At 38.2% G+C, this 24,407-nt stretch overlaps 1 protein-coding gene across 2 annotated transcripts in view; it reads left to right on the top strand.

Annotated features, from left to right (window-relative positions):
* The window catches only part of LOC120537567 (NACHT, LRR and PYD domains-containing protein 3-like), a 53,265-nt gene extending 38,018 nt beyond the window's left edge, over positions 1-15,247 (top strand). The window contains exons 11-13 of one of the 2 annotated variants that reach the window (XM_039766598.1): positions 5,292-5,418; positions 11,274-11,385; positions 14,752-15,247. In XM_039766598.1, coding sequence (XP_039622532.1) covers positions 5,292-5,415 — 124 coding nt within the window. In that variant the 3' untranslated portion in view covers positions 5,416-5,418; positions 11,274-11,385; positions 14,752-15,247. The remainder of the gene's footprint in view (positions 1-5,291; positions 5,419-11,273; positions 11,386-14,751) is intronic. The other variant, XM_039766597.1, reaches the window with a different exon arrangement.
* The last annotated feature ends 9,160 nt before the right edge of the window (positions 15,248-24,407 follow it).

The raw sequence follows: 24,407 nt of genomic DNA on the forward strand, positions 1-24,407 counted from the left end.
CAACTTTGTGGCTTCGGGACCCATTTTGAACCTTTTTTAGTTCACTGATAACCCCCACTGTAATTGAAGAGCCAAGGGGGTTGAAATGACCCCATATGGAAGAGACTACTAGCAGCCATACACTCTGTTGCAGGTGCAAATCTAGTCTACACAGACAGACAGGCAGCATTAATTGCTCTAAAATCATTTACTTGGAGAACCATTCTTAACATTTTTAATGCTGAATCTTCATGACTCTAAATAAAGTCACTGTTGCAACATCAAACAGAAAAAAAAATAACCACAGGCCAATAGAGCTGACCAGAATATTAGATGTGGACTGATTCTTGAAAGAATAGTTGAGCAGACTGCTGTACACAGGAGCCACTTGGGTAGAACATCTACTGTAACTGTTGGGTTTACTAATTGTCTTTTTTCGCATTGATATTTTACATTTAACAAGTGATTAGACACCTGTTTTTATTAGAGATCAATTTATTATTTGATTAAAAAAAAGTATGAGTATAGCAAAGTAAAACATTTTTGTATATACATATCATAAGTCATCTCCCCCCACCCCTGACAAATACAAAAGGAAACAGAGTAAAAAACAAATTAATAAAACACGCATGTCACTGAAAAAGCTCAGCGTCTCACACATCTGAGTGAGGGAAAACTAAATTTATAAAGGTAATGCTCTTCATGATTGCAAGGGGCACCGTACTCACATACCTCACAGATTCAGTGTCCTAGGTCAGAGTACTCAAAGTCAGTTCTAGAGGGTCGTAGTGGCGGCAAGTTTTCGTTCCAACATTATTTCTTAATAAGAAGTCCTGCTGCTTAAGCATTTACGGCTTCGGTAATATTTTATGGTCCATTTTAGTTGTCTTGCTTGTTAAGATTCCTCACGTTTAATTACTTATTTTAGCCTTAAATAGCTACCTCCACTGTTTTAAATTACTCCTTATCCACAATAAAATGTAAATTAAGAACCAGCAGTACTCCTTCTGACTTGTTTTCAATTCCACCTGTGTGTATTTATCATGGACTATCTAGTTTAATAAAATATTTGGAAGGAAACCAAAGATATAAAAGTGAAGGATTGAGATGTATGTGTTCTGTTTTAGGCTTTAAATTATTTGGATGATATTTTTGGAAAGGAAAAAATCTAATATACTATAATGACCTAACATTGCAGAATGAAAATGATCATAGCCATAAAATTTACTTAGGTCTATTATTGGCATGGGCTGGTTTCTAATTAAGTAATCGGGTTGGAACAAAATCCTGCTGATATTATGGCCCTTCTGGACCGACTTTACCAACTCCTACCATAGATTCAGATCCTGTACCTGCATACTGTCAGTGTGGGGTCTGCACTTTCTCCTTGTTATCTACATGTGCTGTATTACAGTTTTCCTCCCACATTCCCAACGACGCATCTCCCAAAAGATATTATTACATGCTTATGATGTTCTTCTCTTCCTCGGCAATATTTTATGTTGTTACATTTAATTCTTATGAAAGTTTTACAATACAAAACTATCTACACCAAGTCTCTCTTCCACACTTAAATCACCTCTGTCAGCAATCAACCTTTTTCTCCCTGATCTTTTTTTACCAAAGTCATTCAAATACTTATGTAATGACATTAATCAGCTACTTCTTACTATCACTAAGCCATTGAAAATGTTATGACATCCTTCTACCTATGCTTTCATTAACTTTCTGATTCTCCACTCCCATATTCCTCCCCCTATACTTTACAAGTCTCTTACCACAATCAAGTGGAGGATCTCCTCCTTAGGTTACCAGCACTGCTGACAGGCTTCCTCTCTTTTGACAAATGGTAATCATTATATAGTCAGCTCTTCTCAAATTCTCCAAACTAAGGTTCAATGGGTCACCTGTAAATCATGTATGTAAGTGGATTTCCACTGTGAATCTAATACAAATGTGGACGTGGACGTCCAGTGACTTCTGATGGGATCTCTCTTGTTTTTTTAAATTTTACTCAAAAGACAAAAGCTGGCATTTGTATGTGAAAAAACTTTTTGTTTTCTTTTTCCCACATGCTAAATGTCTGCATCATATACTCCAGACATTCTATTTGGTATCTGTTTTTGTACATCACTTCCAGGATTTGTCTTTTTGTATTTGTGAATCGTTCGTATGTATCATCATTACAGTCACCCTATGACCCTATATGACAAAACACCTTACTAAGTAAAGCATTAACTATGACAAAAAGTGTCCATTGTCACAAACCATAGCAACACCCCAAAGACTGAACTAACTGCCAGCATGCTTGCAGAAAACAGCATTCCAAGAAAAGAACTGACTGCTACATTCCACCACTGCTTTGATGCTGATCAATGAATAGAGTTTTGAGTGTTTAATGGACAGTTTTACCATCTAGGAGGAAGTACTTGATGACCCTGCCAGATAGCATGTCCATCAAGTATGCTTACAATGGAGTATCTATATATACAGTATAATTCACTAAGGCAAGACAACCATGGAAAGCACGCCGGAAGGGGGGTGGATTCACTAAGCCGACAAGTGAGACACCTATGGCGCACGCAGGAAGGAGCCACGCCCACCAACTCCAAGACCATTGGATACGACAACAACTCACAGAGCCACGCCCACCAGCTCGGACGCGACAACACAGAAAAACCAGCGTCATTTATATTCGTCTGTCGTAGAGGTCACATACAGCTCCGACACATGTTGATTGTTCATAGAGGCATGTTTCTCGCGGAGGTGAATTGCCATATGCAGCATGTAAAACTGTTTGCGAGGGGTATCCCATGGGATCCTTAAAACATTCCTTTACAACTGAGGTTAAAACACAATGAAGTGAGCAGTCTTTAAAAAACGAGTTTTGACGACGCGCACGACCGCGTGCACCATAGCAAGCTGTTTTACACGCTACATACAGCAATTCGCTTCCGCGACAAAAATGCGTCTTCTTAGTTGCTCCTGCACTTTGTACACACTGCCCTCCCACCTTGCTACCACCGTGGTCGGGTGTCTTGGTGGATTATATACAGAAAGGCAGCCAAAACCGTACAGAGCAATGAAAAGTCTACGTGAGTCACAGGTTCATCTGGACTGTGCAAAGACGACGACTCCTCGAGTGACGAGTTGGAGGTGGGCACATGAGCAGGCAGTGCATACTGGACGAGAAATTAGCATGATGGACGGAGCGGAGTGGACGTCCTTCTCCTCTCCTCCCGTTCCACCCTCCGCGCCTGAGCGCCGCACGGACGATTGTGTGTTGGTTCGTTCCGTGCATTGTTACAATGTTGCTTTGCTTGCTGATTTATTACATTACCGATTTCTCAAATGTTAATTTTCTCCCTGTACTTAACAATCATTTAAAAACCGGCCTGATTATGCGGCGTATGGTACGCCGCGGGTTGGCTAGTAATATCCTAATAAGCTTCCTAATACGCATCATTTAGAAATATAACATTACAACTGGTTAACAAGAAATCATATTAGGGTCAAATTCACAATTCAATATATCTTCCCTGGCAAATATATTATATTGTATTAATATATTAAGTCACAAAAAAAGGCTTCTTGTAAAAATTTACTGCACCCATTTAAGTAATTGTCTTCTGAATCTTCTGGTCTGAAACAATCTTAGCTATCGGTTGGCTGTAGAAACCTTTCACGTTATACCCATATTACATGTACATTGCCTTCCTCCTCAAATACCGTCTTATAAGCACTGTGAGTGTGGTAAAGATGCTATTTAAATAAAACATATTATTATGAACATCCACAAATAATGAAGGGATTACTTGTCCATCTAATAATTAAAAATGTTAGTCCTTGTAGAACAGTCCAGTTGTCTGGGTGTACTGCTGTGAAGATCCTTTCATTGTCTGTCAGAATTACAATCACAACAGTTAGTTCAGTCCACAAGTTAAATTTTCTTTATATTTCAGTCCAAAGGATTTCAGTAAGAAGCTGATACACTTCTGCTTTTCTAACCTGTTTCTCTTCCCTAGAAATATTTCGCCCATCTGTACACCAGCTTTTCTTTTTCTTCAAAAGTCATTTTAGCATTCACATCTGACTTTTAAGTGTAAGTCCTTTATAGGGTGGGCAGTAAGACCATTCTCTGGAACTGCCTTGGGTTTCTGCAGTTCATTTGTGTCTCCTTATTACACTTTGCAAATACAATTTTCACTTGGGCATCATTTGAGTACAGGTAGCGTCTGCTCTTGGGTTCAGTTGATAATTAGCACCGGGTTCGGGCAAATTACTGCACAGCATTACCACAGCAGGACCTGTCTGCCTCTTTCCATGTGAATGTGCCCAGTATACAGCTCAAGTAACTGCTTTTCTTTAACAGCCTTGATGAGGTGCAAAACGAGCCACCAGCGAGCAGATCAGCTAACTCAGGAGTCTGTGTTAATCAAGCATTATTTCATTTTATGACTTTTTAGTGTTCTCAGTCTGCAACATTTCCAAAACTGTTCTGAAAGTACCATCCAAATGTTTTAATGGCCAGAGTAGATCAATATCGCTCAATATTTTTTATTTTCAGTGTGGTATTAAGGAAGGCAACAGCACTACCACTGCTCTCCATACCACACTCAAAAGAAAACATAATGAGAAATATTGATCTACTATGGCCATTAAAACATGTGGAAGGTGCTCTCAGAACAGTTTTGGGTTCTCTCGGCATGAAGCTTGCATGTTCTCCTGGTTTCCTCCATGTGCTCTGGTTACCTCTCACAGTCCAAAGACATGAAGATTAGGTGACATAGTGCTGCTAAACTGGCCTATGTTTGAGTTTGTGTGTGGGTGTGTGTGTGTGTATTCACACTGCATTGTGCCAGGTGACTGCTTGGATAGTCTCCAGCTGCCCAGTGACCCAGCCCTGGACAAATGGAAGGATGGATTTTTCTTTTCAAATATTTTATTTAAACAACTATTGATTGAAGGACAAATGGGACAGAGGGGTCAAGCTAACAGGGCATCTGTTGGATTGCCTTGCATCTCACTGCTGTCCGGATGCTAGTTAAGGTTGGAAGAAACAATTACGTATTCTGAATCTTAATAGACATCAATAAAAAGAAATTTTAAAAGCAAATGTTTCATTAACAGCAGTAATTGGTTACTAATTAAGAAACTGGCTGGAAAGAAATCCAGAATGGACTGCAGTCATCATGGATCTGTGTTTGGCAGCCCTGAAGTAGAAAGTGTCTACCAAGATATTCCAGGATATAAGCTCAGGATCAGGTGGCATTCTGATATGTTATTAATTCTCACTTCTGTCCCCTTTATAGACTGGATGATAATGGGATCAGCAATGATGAAAAGAAGAACCTGAAGTCACTACAGTCTGCATTAAAACAATCTGGACGATGTGTGGACATCAGTGTCTGGGAGCGCCAGCTGTCATCCTTCTGACTGGTACTCCTGTCACTTTATTTCTTCATGGAATCTGCTAACTACTTCACATTGTAATATTTTTTACTCTTTAGTTTAAAATTAGGAAGACATAACTCAGAGGTAATCTCAATCATTGAGCCCCTTTACCACGATGAGAGTTTGGAGCTTGTGTTCCACTCTAAACCAGAAACTCAATCTACGTGCATTGTAACAATACAAAGTGCTTTTATTCCTATTTTTCTGCATTGAAACTCTTTCAACCTGCAGACAGGCTCTGGCCCCGAATGGAGTTAAATGGATTTGAGGTTGCAATGCGTTTAATTAATTTTCTGTTAGATTACATCATTTCTTTTATTTAACTCATTTTCAGTATCTACTATCATTTCCAGAAAATAACATTTTCTCTTAATTGTTTCTTTTTAAACATGTCTTACTTACAGTCATTTATCTCCTTCTAACAACTCTAAGGTGCCAAAGGTTCCAGAAAGAATTTTACTTTTAACAAGTTCCGTAAATAACCATGGACAGAAAATAAGGATATGAAATACCAGTGGGTTCATCATCTTAGATGGACTCTTGCTAAACAAAATAACATGGGATAAGTTCAGGTTTTCTTGATTTGATAGCATCCTTCTAGGCAGCAAAATACACTTTAAAGACTTCTGTTTTGTCAAACCAATATCAAATGCAAAAAATAATTCACAGAATAAAATGTTTCTTTGCCAAGCATGGTTTCTATAAGGTACCTAGTCTTGCTAAGCCAGACGTGATTCTGAAATGAAAATACACATCTAGAGACAAGACATTAAAAAGTGTGTAGTGAAGCAGAGAAATCCTGCACTGCAAAGACTACATCCATTGGGGTTCCTCAAAAAAACCTTCCCATTACGTGTGTTTTAAACCACTGCCAGGGTTTCAGGGAGACAGCATAATGTACTGAACAAAAGACTTGAAGCTGAGAGAAAATAAAAAGCTAAAATTGCTCAGTTACACAAGATAAATTAAGCCTTTTAATTAATTTGCACATTGTAGACAGACACACACACGTAGAACATCACAGCTACTGGGCTCCACACATTTGACAAGTGCCCGTCTATTCATTTAGACGTGCGGTCAGGTGGTGTATCTTCATCTGTGCATCATCTACTGGTGCTGTTTGGCAGGTTTGTTGTTTCGAGTGTTTTGAGTACTGAAATCTGCATCTCTTGTGGCTCTTCATTATCGGAAATCCTTTTATGTGTCACACTGTTTACTTCAAATGCATACTTTGCAGTTCATATTTTCAAAAATATAGCTGCCAATTCGTACACTTGTGATAACGCTGAACAGCAGAGTATACACACAGCACCTGTGACAATGTATCATTCACATTTACTATTCGTCTATTGATACTCTTGAATGCCAATGTATAATCTGATGCTATAGAAAAGTTTTTATAATTTTTAAAACATGGTATGTTTATTTTTAAAATGTTCAATGGGCTCTATGCACATGCGACACACTGTTTTTGACTGTAGGTGGTTCATTGTAAATAGAAGCTTACACTCTGTTGGACCAGGTTAACAAGAGGACCTCTTTGCTATTCAAAATCACCACCCCAGCTTTGAGCACTGCCTTCATGAGGCATTGGATTGGTTTAGAAATGAGACACTCTGTGAATCTTCTAATTGTTGCCATTCTATTTTAAGCAAAATTTACTCATGGTGGTCTGCAGACATATATATTATATATTTGGCTTCACTGAGACTTGGAGGAGCTGCTTTAACAATCCAATTGTTACCGCCATTATTTATTCACAGTTTCCAACAATGGCTAACTGACACTGGACTTCTTTTCTGTTGTTATAGATTCAACTCTTCAGTTTCTTTGTGTCGTCGTCTCTTTGAAGTATTTTACATTTTCCCTCATGGCAAGTGTACAGCTTTTTGACCAAGTCTTCTTTGGGAATGCATTGTCTATAATGGCTGCTTGTCCCTAAAAACAGATGTTGTGTTCTGCTCAGACACTTTTCTTGACTCTTCCTTTACCTTTTTTTTTTCTAGTCTGCTAAAAAATTTATTGATAACAAAAAAGGTAAAGCTTTCCTCTCTCTTCCTAATTCCTGGCAGCACCCTCCATATTATCAGTGGCAGGATGAGGTGAGATGACAGACACTTAACAACATAAGCCAATGAAATAACTTATATTTAATTAAAAATACTTGCAGTGAATAAGGTAAAAGAAATAAACCATACACACTCAACATCATACCATCCTCCTATGATATGGGTCTGACACCTGATCCCACCCGCCTTTGATCCTGCACTATACCACGTCCCACCACAAGGGGTAACTGATGATGATCCCTCATTGTAATACCATACTTTATTCAGTGATCCAACAATGATGCAATGCCTGCAAGTCAGCATTTCAAAGAAGAAGAACTCTGTGTACATCTGTACAGATACATGGAATTTATCACAGGTCTCTGCATTTCTAAAACTTGAAAAGATGGTCAGAAGTGCAGACACAACCCATCCATATCACAGCTCAGTGTTTCTCTCTGAATTATAAAATGAAGGAATAATTTCATGATAAATTTGCTCTGTCCCCTCAGCAATTCCTTATTGAAACTACTTAGTTAAAAACTAAATTTAAAAAAACTTAGCCCATACAGAAAAAATTCTAACTATTTATCCATCAATCCATTCATTATCCTAACTAATAAAATAATATTTTAACTCATATCCTTTAAATATACAACATTTTGCATGTGCTATTCTATTAGATTTACTTTTATCTAACATTAAAATATAATGTCCTTGAGTACACCATGATTAACCATTAAGTTAAATGAATTCTACTCAATCTGCTTTGAGCCTTTGAGAATTTCAAACAAGTCCTGGATTAGGTCCTCACATAATCTCCTCTGCTTGAGAATAAAGCAGTTTGATTCTCTGAGTCTGTCACAGTACGACATGTCCTTAAGTCCTCGGATGCACTTGGTTGCCCTCCTATGCACAGTTTCAATTGATACCATGTCTTTCTTGTCATATGGTGACTAGAACTGCACACAATACTCTAGATGTGCTTTCACTAGCACGTTGTATAATGATATAGTTTGGTGACAGTAAACAGAACGCCTTCTACCTCATAAAGTTAATTTTACTTTCAGGCACATATTACATTTTAGATTTTATAACTTTTATGATTGAAATGAAACATTACGTAGACACAATCTATCTTTAAATAAAAGAAAATACAGGATATTGAGCATATAAAGTATTTATTTAAATAGCTGTCTTCACTTACATCTAAAATGGGCCTGGAATTTAGTGCATTTAATGTCTCAGTCTGAAAATGTCCAGCAGGACTTAATTTTATTTTAGTCTTCAGAACTGGGCCAGTGATCACCTGACTTTCTGTAGAACTTTCTGTATCCTGCATGAAGTATTACAATGCTGTTGCTAGGACTTTGATTTAAGACAAGCCCTAATCCCCTTTGTAGTCCCAGTGCACTCCAGTGGGTGGTCATATTAATCAACTAGACATTAAGCCTGTTACAATAACGGGCGCTAGAACAGTAGTGCATAAACATTAGTAGGAACAGTCTATATTAAATGGCAAGGGACCTTGTATGTGGCTGTAATATGCGTCACTGTATTGTGTGCCTTTAATTTTCTCTCTCAGTAATACTGGTTTGTATTTCCGTAAAATGCCTGTAATTTTGTCGGACAGTAATACAGTGGAACCGAAGTAATTTCCCCCATAGGATTGTATGTAAATACAATTAATCCGTTCCAGACCATATGAACTGTATGTAAATATATATTTTTTTTAAGTTTTTAAGCACAAATATAGTTAATTATACCATTGAATGCACAGCGTAATAGTAAATTAAATGTAAAAATATTGAATAACACTAAGAAAACCTTGAACAACAGAGAAAACTAACACTGCAAGAGTTCACACTATAGCCTTACGACCTGTTCGCTAAAAACACCTTTTTTAATGAGTTTTAAGCACAGGGAAAAAAATGAAAATTTTAAAAATCCGTAATCTAATAAACAACCAAGAAAAGTAACATTGGAACAATGCACGCGTGCGCTTGTGTGTGTGTCTCTGTCGCGGGCCTGCGTGCGTGTGTGTGTGCGTGCGTGTCTGTTCCCCATGCGGGCCTGCCTGTGTGTGTGTGTGAGTGAGTGTGAGTGTGTCTCGCGGGCGGGCCTGCCTGCCTGCTTGCTTGCTTGCTTGCTTGCTGTCGTGCGTGCTGTTGGTGTCTTCAGTTCAGCAGACTGACCTATGTGTTTTCATTGGCTTTCACCTCTAATCTTTTTAAATAACACCTGAAGTTCCTTGTAATGCAAAAGAACGATTACTATTAAATGGAGAATTCTAAGTAACTGCTGATAATTATTTGTGAAACTCAAAATTCAAGTGTGTACATTTAGTTTGAGCAGTACCAGTCTGGTTTTGATGTCGGCAAAGGCCCCACTTTGCGGTGTCTCAAAAGTGACTCTAAACCATCCCAGTATAAGTGAGCCTGGGTGCCAAGTATCTATTGATGAATTTGTTCTGCACTCATCAAAAATACATTCCCGCCCTACACACAATGCCTATGGGATAGACTCTGAATCTGTGAAACTAACAAATTAAACAATTTTTACATAATAACCTAATAAATTCATAGTCTTGAGCTGGGCCCAGATACATCCATGTGCTGTCCATATCTTTTCCATGAGGAAATGTAGTATGGAAGCAGCATATTTACAGGCCCATGGACCTTTTTTGTGCCCAGTCATGGTGTCTTACAAGTGTGTTTACTAATAGTAGCTGGCTCGTCACAACTCTATAATGAATGAAAGGTGTTCAGAAAGTGGACCAGCAGATAGCTTGAAAGTGAGCACCACCTTTATTATGCAGTTAATCTTCTCCTTTAAACTTTTAAATTATGTGAAAACAATTTTGACATGGAAGGCTATTCAGCTCCATGCAGCTTGTCAATTCCTATCCTTTGAAAAAATATTTTCAGGCTTAGGCTACCACAGTGCTACCATGTACCACAAGATTTATTTTACTCTCTGTGTAAAGAAACCAATTTATGTATTTGCACTGAAGAACTTTTTGGGGTTTTCGTTAGTTTATATTGGTTGCCTGTTGTCACTTCTCAGGGAACTGGCGGACAGGTCAACAGTAACTCAGCCAAATTGCACTCCATCATACTCACTGTGCTATTAGTAATTAACCAGCCAGCAAGTTGCTACATTCACATATTGTTTTAGTGTGGGTGTACATACATAAAACATAACAGGTTTATGCCGTCATTAAAAGGTAATTTCTAGCAGTGTCCAGTTCTCCTAACGTAATCAGAGCACTTTACTGCACTTATATTACAATATGGGCACTTAGCAATCGAAGCTGCTTTTCTTAACCATTAGCAGTTACATTCCATTAACGCACAATTCATCTGTGATGCAAAGATGAGATTGACGAACATCAGTTCTTGGTGGCCTGTGTCAACCATGATTAGTTTATTCTGAGGCAAAGTACATTTGGAGTCTCATTTATAAAACTTAACATTGGATTTCAGCGTGAAAATATGCTTACAACTTCAGATAAACCACTATGCTAAACTAGGAAATTAAAGATGATAAAGTAATTATTGCAAGAAAGTCAACTCTTTTTTTTTTTTTTTGGAAAACAAGACAAAGTTTAGTTTAGCTTTTTGGTCCTTTTCCAGGGAAAATAACTGCTTGATTACACAGCACACCTGTTTTAATGTTTTCTGATGTCAAAGTAGAGCCTATTATGTCAGGGCACATCTGCAGAAGTAAAATGACAATACCTCATTCCATCTAATAACTATTGATCTGCAAAGGTTTACGTAATTTTATCAGTCTTTGTTTTCAGTTGGTGCTCCAAAACCAGACTGGTAACTTGCCTCAGGCTGCACAACAGAATATAAGAAGGATGGAACCCAAGGGCATTTTGGAAGAAATCTCCCAGAAAGTATGTCTGTGTTATTGGCCATTATACATTTGTTTGTAATTATTTTATATCTGATACTATGTATAATTTAGAGTTTGATCATTTTTAAATTGTAAACTGTATGATCTTTGACCCTGCTATAGAGAGTATTAACGCTGAAAAGGTATATCCCTTTTTCTCTGTGGGCACACTTTGGAAACTCAGGCACTGAGGTTCGCAGTCTGAAAATTCATAATTATTGAGCATTCTGTCTAAAGTTATACTTTGAATTAAACATAATATATGTTAAGTTAGGATACCTAGCCCCTGTCCTTTCACTAAAAAGCACACACTAGTTAATAGCACTTAACCTCTGTGACTACATATAAATATATACATATTCTTGTAGTTCCTCTAAGGGTATACATGTATCCCTAAAACTTTGCAGACAATAAAAAGTCAATGCCAATTCAAATATGACAGTAACTTATAATCAATTCATAAATATAAATATTAATAATAAATTGGAATCAGATTAAGAGATTGGCACCCTTATTCTATTGGTTAAGCAGTGTGACTGCTGTAGCTTAAAAGGCAGGTGAAATAAACAATTCATATAATAACCATAAAGACATAGTTAATAAAAGTATAAATTAACAGACAGCTCACTGTCCTTTGTTTATCCAATAGAAAAAAACATAACTTTATAACTTATTTAGGGTACCTTCACATTGCTGCTAAAAGTGACAGAGTATACATTTTTGGTTCATATCACATTTATGTGTTTGAATATTCAAATTAAACTTTAAAACTATCCAAATCCAATATGTATATGAATAGATATCCATCCTGAATGCACCCTGCCCGTACAAAATGTAATAAAAAAACAAAATCAGCAATCAAATGAAACCTAATAAACAAACATGAATCCCAATAACATGCCGGATGCAGCATTACTTCACTTGGTTTTCAGTACAGGATGTCTGTGAAATCATCAGCTTGAGAAGGAATGGTAGAGAAATAAAAAGTGAAAAATCAAAACCAATTGCTTGCAATTGTCACTCCTGTATCTGTACAGAATGACATATGGAGCCAGGACTAGAAGGAAGAAAAAAAGTGAATGGTTTGGATGAAAAACAGTGTATTGACAACTTCCGAATGTCAAAGGGGGTGTTTTATTGCCTATGACATCTGTCCGCAAGGTTTTCTATGAAAAACATGTACTTTTCTTTCAGAATAACAGTGGGGACTGAATTGGCTGCTGACAGTCACCCCAAATTCTTGTTAAATTCAACACCTCAACCTTATTTCCATTGGCACTTTGCCATAGTACTACAATGTTATCCACATTGACTTCAATCCAGTGAAATGACGAAGGTCACATAAACAGAAACCTAAAATAAAGAACATTTCCAGACACCTCTGATTCAAGTGTTCAAACACAGGTCACAGTCAAGTTGCATGTGTCCATAACAGATTTTGAACTACGTATGAATGAAGTCTAAATCTGATATAAAAAGTTTATATTCTGTGTCTTTTTTCACAGTTCACAACACTAAAAAGTTTGGGTCTGTGTAACGTTTAAGTGAAAAAAATCAGAACTCAGCTAAAGTGTGCATATACTATAGTCATAAATACTTCAGCACCAGCATATCTAATTACAGCGTGAATTTACATCTGAAGTTATTCAGTTGCATTCAACCACAGACAAGTGCTTCTAATTAGATGGGTGGATTGGAAAAAGTCCCTGCTCTCCTCCCATAATGGCACCTGTGATATGTTAGTCTCACAGACGGTCACGGCATCAGTTGACAAAAGCCAAAAAGAATCCTTTAGCTTTAATACATTTTCAACCCCTATGTGGCCTTTCAGCTTTTTCTAATTTCCCGTTGCAAAGTAAGGTGTAAACTACAAGAAGAGACAGTCTGTTAAGCAGGTGTCCACCCAATTTTTTGAAACACACAGTTTTAACATCACCTCACAGTTTAACTTTAGTAAGCAGACAGAATTTGGATGAATTTTCCCTAAACACACATTCAGTTTTCTGTTATTTTAAATTATATAGCGTCATACTAAATAGTTCTGCTTATTACACAAATATGGACGTTCCAACCATCTTAACAACTGTTTCATGTTCCAGAATGCTTAGTTCTCTACAGAGGGCCTCCTTCTCCTTCAGTAGCTCTTGTACCTGAACCCTGAGGACACCAAGTTCCTCCTGCAGATGTCCATTTAGTCTGAGGTGCTTGGTGACTTCTGCATCTCTTGTGCGCACTTGCTCCCTAATTAATATCAGTTCAACTAGATTGTCATGGATGGTGGCTTGCTGAGCTTTTAGGACTTCCCTCAACTTACACATCTGCACATCCTTAGCTTTAATTTGGCCTATCAGTTCTTGCAGCTTATCTGCATCAGACAAGACCTGGGAGGCCAGCTTGCTGTGACTCTGCCTGAGGCTCCACAAATGGCCTAGCATATAAAACCCAGAGGCCACCAACAGCCCCTTTACTAGCATCAGAGCTAACAATGGACAGTCAGGTGACTGGAATGGGGTCCCACTTGTATTTGAGGTGGATATGAGGGCAACTGGAGTCATGAAACTGAAAAAGAGCATGGCTCCTGGGGCTCTCATAGGCAACCAAGCAAGTGTGTCTCTCTGAAACACTTATACTCTCTCTGTGAGGACTCCCCAGCTATAGACAGCAACAGCCACTATATACTTGTGCTGTTGCTAGGGAACCAAGCAAAAAAAAAAAAATAAGGAGCTGTAATGCAGCTATTGACCAGTAGGGCTCCACCAGACTGGTGTCTCGCGGAAGGTGCCCTCCCTGTGTCTCAATTCATTGGCATAAACTGTGTAACAGAAAAGAAAAAAAAAAACAGGATTAAGTGGATAGTTGGTGTTTGGGTGATGTGATGGCTCGGTGGATGGATGGATAAGGTGATACATATCCGTTATGCTAACAAAAACAAAGTGAAGTGTTTGGGCAGGAATCTGAACTTGTTTATCTGGATAGAAATATCTTTATTCTAACCAATTTCTTTACTGGCTCAGTGTTCATGAAGCAGCCATCCATTCTCCAACTCACCTAACACAATTCAGAGTCCACACTGCCTAACCCTGCAGTGTTCGTGTCAAGAACTGGTGAGGCAGTTTTCTGTTGTTATGCACATAAAATTTGAAATAATTTACCAATAGAAATATGCCAAGATAAATATGTGGAACATTTCAATAAACTTCTAAAAACAACCTTTTTTATCTCGGCTTTCCAGTAATTATATCATAATATAGTGATCTGATTATAAGTTTAGCGCTTTGATGAGTTAAGAAGTACCCAGTATTAATCCATTGTTTTTTATGCTTTTTGTTTCCCATCCTATGTGGTGGTGCTGTGCTCTATTCTGCAGTCACCTGAGGAAACGAGGAGGACTGGGAAACCTTATTATTAGCTGTACTAACTGTATCAACTATGCCAAGTGGAGGGTGGGCAACCAGCTGGCCAAGGTCATTCTGACTTTCATAATGCAAAAACTAATTACCATCAGACTTAATTAACTGATTTGCTCGTTTCTGTCTTCCAATTGTGGCCCTCCAGAGGTTTATTTTTCTCCTATGGCCTATCGTAAGAGTTTTTTGTTTCCTCTCCTCCATGTCAGCTGGTCAAACAATCACATTCAGGAATCAAGAACTTCACCTACATCCTAAATCAACGGAAAGCGCTATGGACTGTTTTACTGGACTTTTTATTTTTTCATAAATTTTATTAACATCAGACTTATACTGTATATATTTATTTTTCTAAATATATTAATTTGATCTGGTTGTTGTATTGTAATCCTTAATGCAGTGGTTCTCAACCTGTGGGCGGGGCCCCCTAGGGGGATGCGAAGTAACAAAAAGGGGGGCGCGAAGATGTGAAAAAAAGAAAGTAAGAAACAAATATATGAAAAAAACATCTGTTGAAACCAAAACAAATTAACTTAAACTACATTCTGATACTAGAGCAATAAATATAGAGTTAGATAAATGTCGATAAAAGTTAAGTAGATATAATAAAATATGCATCTACATTTCAAAAAAATGTTATGGGGGGGGGGCGCAATTAAAACTGTTATGAAAACTTGGGTCGCAAATACTTAAAGGTTGAGAAACACTGCCTTAATGTATAAATAATATTTTAATTAGGTGGTAAGAGTGAAGGTTTGTTCTAAACTTTAATTGTATTAATGATAATAATCCAAGTAAATGTTGTCTAGCTTTGTTTTTGTTGATTAATCTATGGAAAGCACATTGAGTTGCATGTAAATGTATTATAAGGTGCTATATAAATAAAGTTATTATTAATATTATAAGTCATGAAACATCTCTAACTAGGCACCATGCTATTTAAATAGCACTGCTACATTTATTTCTACAATAATAACTTTTTGATGCTATGATTTTCAGAATGTTTACCATTAAATTAATTTTCCTCAAAATAAAATATCTGTAAAAATCGAATGCTGCACTTTAATTTTCTGTCTCTGATGTTTGATGCTATTCATCCATCCATCTTCTAATCTACTTAGGGTTACAAGGTCTAGCTCAGCAGCATTAAATATAACACATAAAAATAAAATTCTCAAACCTGCTTTAACAACTTCCCAGCAGCATCAGGTGCAGGACAGAAACCACTCATGGAGAGGGCATCAATTAATCACAAGACACTCATGCAAACCCACAGAGTCAATTTAGAATCTCCAGATAACCTAATGTGGAAGCTAACAAGGAAAATCCACACAGAAAATGGCAGAACATGAAAATTCTACACAGGCTGCTCATGGACACTGGATGTGTGGGGCAACACTGTTTCATGCCACCCAGCACTGGACATATTCATTTAAATTAATATGTAAAACATTTTATAAACTGGAACAGTTCTAAAACAAGTATTTACTAATAATTCTTATCATAAGAATTTGTTAGACCTACACATATCTTAATATTGATATTATCTTATAAGGACAGATTTTTTTACTGGGTTTTACAATTTCATATATTAACAGAAATTATTTATAATTAATAAATTAATAAAACCATCTGTCCAAGGACATTCTGACTTTCATGATGCAGAAACTGATTACCATCATTTGCACTTTCTTTGACTTTGTCCTTTATTATCATATAATGACCTTGTTATTAAGGTGCTGGTTAGGCTCCCCTAATGTAAAGGAAGGAGATTCTCACACAACATTAATGCTGCCTATGTGGCTGGGGAACTCTGCAAGAATGCCATCATCTGCTTCATCATTTATTCCAGGTTGGCTCAATCATGTGATATTGTTCTCATGTAAATAATTAAGATATGGATGTGTAATTATTTTGTCTATGAATATGCTACAACTGAATTGGCACTGGCTTCCCAAAACCCGGAAATGAATAATATTTTAAATCTATTGCAATATGCTGACACACCACTCCGAGTTAATGTCTTGTGTTGAGTGATGCCACGTAGACTCCAGACAACTCTAAAAAAAGATAAATGGGTCATGAACAGACAATATACATGTAGGTGGTTGAGTGAGCGAGTGAGTGGGCTCTGCAGTGTATTGGCAATCTGTCCAAAGCTGGTTTCTACCTTCCACCTGAAGTTGCCAAGATAGGATCTTGCTCCTTGTGACCCTAAACTGGAATAAGACGGTCTGGGAGGTTTATGTCGTCTTTGCTAGATAAGCCCCAAAAGACTGCTGTATCAATAGCAGACTTATATAAGCAGACAAAAGTATTTAAAGCAGGGAGGACTGTACCAAAGGACTGTGAGTGCCAATTTAGAGGGAGAATGAGCTAGAAGAAAGAGTGAGCTAGCATTTGAACTAGCATGTAATCAGCAGCAGATGAGTGCATCTATACCAATAAAGCAACTGGGATTCTCATATACACCAGTGTCAATATATACCAAAAATTAACCACAAGTTAAAAAAATAAATAAAAATAAAAATTAATTGGTTGAATCATGGTTCAGAACACAGCAATATGAAACTGAGATATGGAAGCTGAATAGCAGACAGGTTACAAATGGAATATGACTGGTGTGCAGAAACAGAACACGACTTGTCACATTTGAGGTATGGACAGCCCACCACATTCTACTTCCTGTCAGCTGTAGTGAGCTAAGGAGCACAATGAAATGTTCTGTGGCTCAATGAATTCTTTTGATTTATGTGGCTGAGATGGTGAGAGAAGGAGGTTATGGGAGAAGCTCTGTGAGTCCATGGAGACATTCAGCAACTGCTAACAATGCTTAGTGGTGGTGGGAGTGAACTATACTAGAGAGGTGTGTATGACACACACTGGCTTACTTCTCATGAGCACAGTATCAACACACAGATAGTCATGAATGTAAATTGTATTGTGGTAGCCAGCAAATTGCTCTGAAGATGGGCGGGGCTAGACGGGTGATTGACAGTGAAATGTCAAACAGGAATGCTGAGCTCTGTATTCTTCGAACCCCTGGAACATTCACATTTTACTTCATAAACCTGGGTAGGTTCAAGAAAGCAGGTGGAAATTCCCAGGGCACTAGACAAATACATACATGTCAGAGTAGATAAGAGGAAATGGCGTCTTAAACACTGGAAGAGTGAATGTAACTTCAGTAACAGAAGAGGAATAGCCTTGGTTAGTTTCAGGAACTGTTATTTTACAAGGTGACCCCCATGGTCATAAGAGCGGGAAGGTGATTCTTCTGGAAGTAACACAATGGATCATTACTCTTTACTCTCATTTAGTGTCTGTGTGTGTCTCTCTCTGTCGTTCTTTTTTTTTAATAAAATCAAATAAAATTCCATACAAGAAAGTCAAGTTTGACAAAACTAAGTTTGAAACAAATCAACAACCACCCATGAGAAAGAGAGCTAGGCCAACCAAATAAGACTTAAAACTAGTAAAAATGAGTAAATAGATAAATGAACAAATGTGACAGCGTCTCCGTGTTTCTATCTCAGTACTTGCTACAGTATTTTTCTTGATGTTGTTATAAAGTGGTTTACATGCATCTTAGTGCAATATCCTACTTTATCATGTTTCCTGCTTCTTCTTCTTCTACCCCTACTACTACTTTGAATATGATTATTATTATCATTATTATTATCATCATCATCATCATCTTTGTGGTAAAGCCTTAGTATTAGTATTAGAGAGCTATAAAACATCATCATTAATGCCATTTTGTGGCTTAGCGGCCATAACATTGTGACATCATTCATTCCCAAACATTAATTCCTTCTCCTCATTGGAAGTGGGGTGTAGACCACTTAAAACTAATTCCTGAGTCCCACTCAGGGGTAGGACAAATTCTTACTGTAGTCAAATTTCTACTGTAATTCCTATGAGTAATTCTGAGATACTTGATAAATACTAGCACAGATTTTGGTTATTCAATACTATTAAGGACACATTGGCAGATGGGAACAAACTGGGAAGCATTGGGTTGAAGAACATTTTGGTTTTTAGTGCTGCCTGGATTAGCACTGCAAACTGAATTTTGGTAAAGGAGAAATTTAGAGACTTAAATAAAATTTTCCAAATGGGCCTTGAGCACATGTGTCATTTGAATTGTATTATGAACACTATGTGAACCGAGTAAAATCTCGTGATTTTTGCCTTTTCCTCCAGTTTCCTGGCAACGCTTCATCCATAAATAGACGAGGCAACTCTGCAGCTCTTCACTCTTAACAGAGTTCTGCTTAGGTTGTATGGTTCACCTTTGTTTTTTGTTTCTTTGTGTCACTTTAGCAGTCACATAATGTTTTCTTTTCTAATTAAAATGGAGACCTGGTTGGCCCCTGTTGCCTCCTTCTTTGAGCTGCCCTTGTCACTCTTTCTAGACCTTTTTCTCCCTGGATCGGCTGCTTTGAAGTTGCTGTTCATCATCTCAAGATTCTGCATCGCCTATCGAATGTGGGAAGCCACCAAGGCAAAAAATGACTTAGTTGAGCGGGTACTGTCGGACACTGATAAGATTCTGTACATGATGTGCCAAATTGGGGCTAAAGATGCAGAGCTACGCAAGCTGAGGGAGGCCCTGAGGGTCCACGATGATGCCCTGCAGGACTGCACCAATGACATGAAAACACTGCAAGAGAAGGAGAAGAGGAGAGACGCAGAGATCGACTTGTATGTCAACACTGTCCGTGAAATGCAAGAGGAGATTCGCTTTCTCAGGGAACAGAGCCAGTGGAAAGATGCTCAGCTCAGAGAAAACAAATGGCTTATCAAGGAACAGCAAGGAGAAATCAACTTTCTGCAAAATGAGAAAAAAAAGAAAGGAGAAAATGAACAGGGAAACCAAAAGTGCAAGTGTAAAACTGTCTTGTGCAGGAACAGGTGCAGGGCTCGAAGAAGAAAGAGGAAGCAAAGTCTGAACATGGATCAAACAGGCCATGATGGGCAATTGAGACGAGGTGAGTACTGGGGCAAAACAGAAGCAAACTATTGATAAGTACTGTTGCACCATCCTGTTTGTCAGTGGTGAGTGGCTGATGTCCAATGGTTTATGGCAAGATGTCTGATCATCCAGCTACTTTAAGAGAAGAGGGATTAAGGTCAGTCCATCCAGTTATCTATGGATAATAGACTGACCAGTTAACTGAGGCTAATGTCAGGGGATCTATATTTCTGCTTTGGGAGTTTAACATTTGACCATCTGACTGTTTTTAGAAAAAGGCAATCGTCAGACTGAACCTCCTCCTATCTAAAGGTGATGTTCATATCACATCACCCAACTACTTTAGAAAAATACTTACTGTCAGGTCACTCAACTCTCACAGGAGTGAGGTTCATGACTGACCACCCCTTTCCTGAAGGGTAATTAAAGGTTTGCTCATCCAAATATGTATGGGTAGCGATTAATCACTCAACTGTCACTCACACCAAACATGGGAATTATTTTTGTTTGGAAGTTAATATGCAACCAGCCAACTGCTATAGCATGTCTGTCCTGACTGGTGAATGTCACACTGCCTAGCTCCAATCCAAGTATAACTCTCCCAAATACAATCAAAGCCAAACCATTTAAGTCCCTGTTTGGAAAATAGTTAATGTGAAAATCATCTTTGTCCATGGAGGAAAGTTGACATCAGACCACCCATTCATGAGTAATGTCATCCATACCACTGTCTATGCAGGACAGTTAATGTCAGACCATGCAACTGCAACTGACTTCAGACCAACCAGCTATACTGTGAATGTGAGGTATAAGGTCTCACTTTAATCAAAGCAGGCATAGAATCAGATCATTCACCTGAGGGATAAATATTGAACTGTGATGGTGTGTTTGTGTTGAATCTACACTTTGATATTCCTTATTTTGTTCCCATTATTTTGTAAACGTTAGTGTTTACAGCAGTTGGTTTATTTATACAATTACTGTTCTGACACCATTTTGAATGTTGTTTTTTGTATGGTTGCCACATTTTCCGGATGCCCTTTGCCAATCACATGACCTGGAGACCAAGTGTACAGTGAGTATGAACAAAGGGGGTGTCTGAACAATGCAGGCTAATCAATTAAAAAAAAAAAAATCAGTGAATAGATCATCTTTGCAACAGTATTAATGTTAACAATATGCATCCTGGGCAGCACGGTGGTGCAGTGGGTAACGCTGCTGCCTCGCAGTAAGGAGACCCGAGTTCACTTCCCAGGTCCTCCCTGCGTGGAGTTTGCATGTTCTCCCCGTGTCTGCGTGGGTTTCCTCCGGGTACTCCGGTTTCCTCCCACAGTCCAAAGACATGCAGGTTAGGTGGATTGGTGATTCTAAATTGTCCGTAGTGCATGCTTGGTGTGTGAGTGTGTGTGCCCTGCGGTGGGCTGGCATCCTGTCCTGGGTTTGTTTCCTGCCTTGCCCCCGTGACCCTGTAGTTAGGATATAGCGGGTTGGATGGATGGATGTGCATCCTATGGACTTGCATTACATGAGGTATCACTAATGAAATGCACTGCTTCCACATTCTTACAGTAAGAGCATGCAAAAAAGAAAAAAAAATTCCTGAACCTTGTCCTCTTCACAGTGATGATATATTGTAATGAAAAAACTGCAGTACTCCACTAGATCTATTCTGCGCCATTGTAAACTGCAAAGACATGCAACTCTAATTAGCCGTGTCATAATTTAATTAAAGAACAGCCTCTCAAATATTTTCTAAAAGTATTTTCCATGTACAAATTCCGAGTAGTTAAAGTTTTTACAAGTAAAATGCATTTTTGATTCATCTTAATATAATTATGATTACACCAGTAACGGCGCACTGCATGATAACATGCAGTGAATACACTTGACTTGAGCATTCCTAGTTTTCATACTCTCTCTGTATGTATACCATTCATTTGCTCAGAGGTTGATGTGCTTGCTACTTCCTGAGCAGCTCTTCTTTTCTCCACCCTAGCGACCCGCTTCTTCTCTTCTTTCTTCGGCACCTTTTCACATTAAAACTGATTAAGTCAGTTTTTTGTGTTGCAATTACTTAGTATGTTTTCCTTAATTTTTCTTCAATCTGCCTCATGAATGATTAAAGATATGAAGAGGGAGGTAGGGGCAGTGACCGCAAAGGTGGTAGGGATGAGAATGGCGCCCGTACGCATGTGCCACACGGCCGCTCTGCTGGTTGCTGCCAAGAGTTGATTCTACAATAGAATAAAATAAAAATAAAAAGAGGAATAACCTTGGAGGTCAATCATCACCCCAAAAGCGGATAGTAGATGCCATGCAGTATACGGGTACCAAATTTCAGGTCAATAGGTCAAACAGAGTTTGCGAGCTACAGGTGATTTAAAATTCTGGACAGACGAGCAAACGGCCACGGTAGCGTATTATATATGAAGATTTTTTTACAATTGTGGTTTATATGATTGAAATGAAGACAATGAGCCCCAGAAATGATGTTGAGGTAGGCTAATTAGTTTATGGAATACTCATTTATAAAATAAATATCAAATGATAGTACACCCAGAAAACAAAATTGTATTGTGGGATAATAAAAAAATATAGGTTTGTCATAAAGCCTTAGAATGGTAAACAAATAATGATAAACAACAAACCTGTTGTAAGTTATTAAAAACTGCAGCTCAAAAAATGAATACTTTAACATGTCCCTAATATACATCATACAAACAAAACCATGGCAAAGGTTAAAACAGTTTGACATAGAAAATTACTCATTAGTCACATCCCCGTCAATCTTATGGTCCAATGAAATTAATATGGGATGGAAGGCAAAAGTAATTTATCTAATCATATGTCCATATATCCTACAAAAGAAAAAACACTTCATGAGGTTTCTTACTTTTTCACATGAATATAGCTTTGTATTTTACATTTCTTCTTGATGGGAATTGGGAGTGCCACCCTTGAAAATTTTTGAATTGGATAATGGAGTGCTCATCACAAGTATAAGTCATTGAGAAATATTTCTTTTACAAGCAGAAAAGACGAAAAAGAGGGTATTGTAAGGGACCATAGCAAAAAGCCATTAGATTAGTGTGGCCCCCTTAGTGAAGGCAGAATGTGTGTACCTTTTGTCCATAGTTGTACATCTGAAGGTTGGCTAGCACAGTGTCCATCCCTGCATCTTCATTCATACTTCCACTACCTAAGGGTGCCAGTCAATTAAAAAATATATCACTTAAATGAACATTCCAAAACGTACAACCTTGCGGGCTTGTCACTCTCGCATTCATATATATTTCTAGCAAAAAGAGCTGTGCAAGTCTTATGTTTATTGGGCCTGTATTCAGGAAGGAACTGCACTCAACTAGTCAAGCCATTACAGTGACTGTTCAGTTCCTTATCATCATACTTAGGCCTTCCACCTTGCACCGTTAGATGTATATTAATGCTTCCCTCGGTATATCCGGGGAAGAGACGTTTATTGCAACACATTCTTTTTCTTATAAACACACACAATAATGGTTGAATGACTAAAGTGGTGTAGTAAAGTATGAAGTCCTCTTACTAGGTGAGTATGTCACTCCTACCAAATTGTCAGAGTGACATTTTTGAAAATGGTGTACACAAGGCCAAACATTCAAAGAAAGAACATAATTAATATTAATTGAGAATCTCTAAACATATAGAGAATAATAAAAACTTCAATTTTAATATTACACAGAACCTTGCTCCTTATTCCATGCCACACTGAGCCTTATGGTCTATCATCTCATCCTTACTACATTTAGCTATACTGTTTGCTATACACTACTCTTCTCACCCCAAGGGCTCAACTACTTGTCCCCTGAGTCACAAGCCTAATAGGGCCTAGAATGTGGGATCTAGTTGCATTAATTGACTACTAAAAATCCTCCTTTCTCATTTCTGCAGCTGTAGAAACACCAGTAACCCTCAGGTCCATAGCTACAGTAGCCGGGACGTCAGGACACTCGGAGGCAGGAACCAGCAACAATAGTATTAGCAGTGGCACAGGATCCCTGAAAAATATCAGCCTAAATAAACACCAATGGAAAAGATTCCAGGAACTGCCAAGACAGACTATAAGAATGCAAAGAACATCATCGTCATCATCATCAGTAGAACTGCTGGGTTCATCTGAGGAAATTATTCAAAACAATGAAGTTGCCATGTATTCCAGGATTGTCCAAGATCATGGCAACAATAGCACTACTAGCAACTATACAAGCCCCCAAGAGATTGGCAATGATGACAATGACAGAAATGCTCATGACAGCGGGGTTGACGATGACGATAGGAGTCTCCAGGACAGTGGGGTTGGTGAAGACAGTGGAATTTTGTGGGATGGCAACATGGATGAAGAAAATGAGGCCTTGTGGACCAGCATTAGTGAAGATGGAAGAGCACTCTGGACAAGCATCAGCAATGGCAAGACCCTTTGGACCGTTGTCAGTAGTGGGGATGTAGTTAGAACCTTCAGACACAGCAATCTTGATCAAAGCATCAACAGCAGCCTGAGGACCTCTGTCGATTTTAGCAGCAGTTACCCAGCTAAGATCCCAGTGGATTTCAGAAGCTCTGCCAACCCCAGCAGTAGTGGTGGAGCCATAACACCATGGATGT

The sequence above is a fragment of the Polypterus senegalus genome, chromosome 10 (assembly GCF_016835505.1).
Source record: "Polypterus senegalus isolate Bchr_013 chromosome 10, ASM1683550v1, whole genome shotgun sequence".
NCBI classification, from domain to species: Eukaryota; Metazoa; Chordata; class Cladistia; order Polypteriformes; family Polypteridae; genus Polypterus; species Polypterus senegalus.